Source organism: Glycine soja, chromosome 15 (genome assembly GCF_004193775.1).
Source record: "Glycine soja cultivar W05 chromosome 15, ASM419377v2, whole genome shotgun sequence".
NCBI classification, from domain to species: Eukaryota; Viridiplantae; Streptophyta; class Magnoliopsida; order Fabales; family Fabaceae; genus Glycine; species Glycine soja.
The window spans coordinates 9,632,805-9,636,140 of NC_041016.1; the positions used below are offsets into that span (position 1 = coordinate 9,632,805).

General features: G+C 36.2%; 1 protein-coding gene across 1 annotated transcript; it reads left to right on the forward strand.

The window, feature by feature from the left end:
• LOC114387969 (protein phosphatase 1 regulatory inhibitor subunit PPP1R8 homolog) lies at positions 1-2,772 on the forward strand. The gene is made up of 3 exons (XM_028348276.1): positions 1-127; positions 461-1,087; positions 1,495-2,772. The coding sequence occupies exons 2-3, from the start codon at positions 618-620 to the stop codon at positions 2,300-2,302; spliced, it is 1,278 nt and encodes a 425-aa protein (XP_028204077.1). The 5' UTR covers positions 1-127; positions 461-617; the 3' UTR covers positions 2,303-2,772.
• Positions 2,773-3,336: the final 564 nt, after the last annotated feature.

Consider the following 3,336-nt stretch of genomic DNA (forward strand, 5'->3'; position numbering starts at 1 on the left):
ACATAATTATAAACAAAATAATAACTATTACTATATTAACCGAGAAAATTAAATTCAACATCTCTCTTATTCTCTCATTCTCTCTCTACTTCTCAAAGACGCACGCAGCGTTCTAAAACCCTAATCGGTAAGATTCTCCAACTCCCCATTTCATCATTCAATTCACGAAACCACGAAAATAGTCCCTTTTTTTTTCTGGATTTCGATTATAGCTTTCAATTTGCTTTTTAATGGCTACTATTATGGTTATAGTCCTTGTTAGATTTATCCCCAATTTTATAGCAGATTATTACCAAATTAGGGTGGAATGATTCAAGCGCTTTGATTTTTGGTTACCCATTTGTCTTGTAATCATCATGTGCTCTATATTTTCCTTTGAACGAATTTCTATGTTGTGATGTGTTAGTCCCCTTACTCACAATGTATGTTTTGGATTTTGTTTTTGTCACCAACCTTTTAGGGTATGTGCAAAGAGAGCTTTGTAGCACGTGCTTAAGGTATGTTTTAAACATTGCTTGTTTAGTTGGTTCCTTTTGATGTCATGGTGGCATTGTGATGCAAAATGTGTGTGAGCTCATACTGAGAAGGAGCTCATCTGCTAAGTCCATTTGAAGAGGATGTATGGAAGGGCATCATCAGGTCTTGATAGGTTTAAGAAGGCTCAGAGCTTGGAACCATTCTCTGTTTCTGTCAACTCTTCTTCCAGAAATGGTGCCCAACCCTCTACTAAAGTAGTTGACCCTTCCTCTGCTTTGCCTCCGCTGTCTCAGGCTTCTGCCAACCAACCCCAACAACATGCTTCTCAGAAGACTGTAGGAGTGGAGGCGGCTCCATTGTTGGGGCAGAATCAGCAGGCGACTCAGGTTGGGGGAGGGCAGTCGACGTGGCAGCCGCCGGATTGGGCGATCGAGCCACGGCCAGGTGTTTTTTACCTGGAGGTTTTGAAGGATGGCCAGGTGCTAGACCAGATTAATCTGGACAGACGGAGGAATATCTTTGGGAGGCAAATCCAGACCTGTGATTTTGTGCTTGATCATCAATCTGTCTCTCGCCAACATGCTGCAGTTATTCCTCACAAGAATGGGAGGTTAGAACTTTGCTCTCTCATCTTTAATATTACTAGATTGGAATCACTACTTCTTGATATAAATATCAGTATCATTGTCTCAAAACTTAAGTATTCAAACAAGTTAATTTCTCTTGATTAGCTATCCTAAAAAATGAAGATAGTTTAGGAGCCACTTCAATCCTTCCAAGATATTAAACTATTTTTTTTATCATAAAATTAGGAATGATGATTTGGTGAACCACGTGGGACTTTGATAGGAAAATAAACCATAATCTTTCTTGATTGAGTGAGTGGCAGACACATGGCATGCTTTTGGAGTTCACAGATTAGTTATTCTCTTTTTGGGTGTAAATAAGTCCTATGAAACTTTAAAATCTCTTGCAAATTATGAATCATTGGCATTGACAACTTTTTATTTATTATAGCATATATGTAATTGATTTGGGATCTGCACATGGTACATTTGTTGCAAATGAGCGGTTGACCAAGGATTCGCCAGTTGAGCTTGAAGTGGGACAATCGTTGCGATTTGCTGCATCAACAAGAGCGTACATATTAAGAAAGAATGATGCAGCTCTTTTCCCTCGGCCTCCACCACCAACAGAGATTAATTTCCCACCGCCTCCTGACCCATCTGATGAAGAAGCTGTTGTAGCGTATAATACGCTACTGAATCGTTATGGCATCAACAAAGCTGATCTGGTGTCCAAACCTGGTGAGTCTGGTAGTTCAGTAAGTGGCAAAAATAAAGATTACCAATCTGAAAGACCAGCTAAGAGAATTAGGAAAACAAGAGTTGCCTTCAGGGATCAAGTTGGGGGAGAGTTAGTTGAGGTTGTTGGAATTTCAGATGGTGCAGATGTAGAAACAGAACCTGGTCCAGTTGGTGTTAAAGAAGGAAGTTTAGTTGGTAAATATGAATCTCTTGTACAGATTACTGTAATACCAAAGGGGAAAGAGCAGTCCTCTGTCAAGGAGGCAGATTCATCCCCAAAAGGTGTGACTGATAAACTACAAGAAGTCTTGAAAAAGATCAAAACCCCAGTCAAAACTGGGATTTATGATGACCTATATGGAGAATCATTATCTGTCAAAGTTGGATCTTCCTGGGCATATTCACCTGCACTCGGAACTGGTGAACGGGCTCCAGATAAGGAGGATGGTGCGGGGAGCGGAAAGTCAGAGAGTAATCCTAATGCTGTTGATGGAGACGATGATGATTTGTTTGGGTGACCATTGAACTTATACAGACTGGGTTGTGAGATAAATTTGTAGTAGTTCTGTTTGAGTTTGACATCGTAGGGAGTTGAAAAGATGCAAAATATTATGTTGCATGCTTCTTTTGTCCTCGGGAGTTAATTGTTCCTTCCAACGAATCCATGATTATTGATGTTTTCCGCTGCATGCCCCCACTTACTCTAAAAGACAGCAGGTTCATGGTTAAACAATGTGTTATCCTTGTATGGACCCATTAAATAGCTCATTTAAGTAGTGGTTTTGTCCATACTTTCTAGTATGCACATACTAGCATGTCATCACTAATAAGGATTGACTTTCTAGCCACATGGTCACGAAGGAGCAAATGTTGATATTTGAGTATTTTGTACCACAAATCCATTTGCTGCAACTTTGAAGCGTCTATTCAAAAAAGGGTGGTGTATTTATAGTTTTACAACAATGAAGCGTGTATTTAAAATTTAAAATGCTATTGTAGATTTATTCATATTTAACTATTCATAGTTTTACAACAATATAATCTATCGAAATTGAACATATTTTATTTACTGATTTATTTTGATAAAATAGTTAGATGACCTAAATATGTATTTTTCATAAATGTTTAACTAAATTATATTTATATTAAGTATTTAAATATATACATTTTTCTTAAATGCTATTTTATGTAAATTCTATTTTTTATAATTTAATATATATAAATTAGTGAATTAAAAAAATTAAAACAAAAAATAATAATTTTAAAAGAAATTGTAACAAAAAAACAATTTTTAAAAAACAAAAACTCAAATAAATTAATAAAACGAAAAAAATAAACTTTCTGAACTATGTCCTAATATTAAAAAAAAAACCCTTACGAGATCGGCTCCCCAGGAATCGATGTAGTAAGGTAGCTTTAAAAAAAATAAGATATAAAATCGGTTCTTTAGGTAAAAAAAAAATTAAAAAAAAGGTGAGAAATCGGTTTGTGGAGAACTGATTTCTCTCACCTTAAATAGTAATTTGTATTATGTATGTAAAAAACGTCGTTA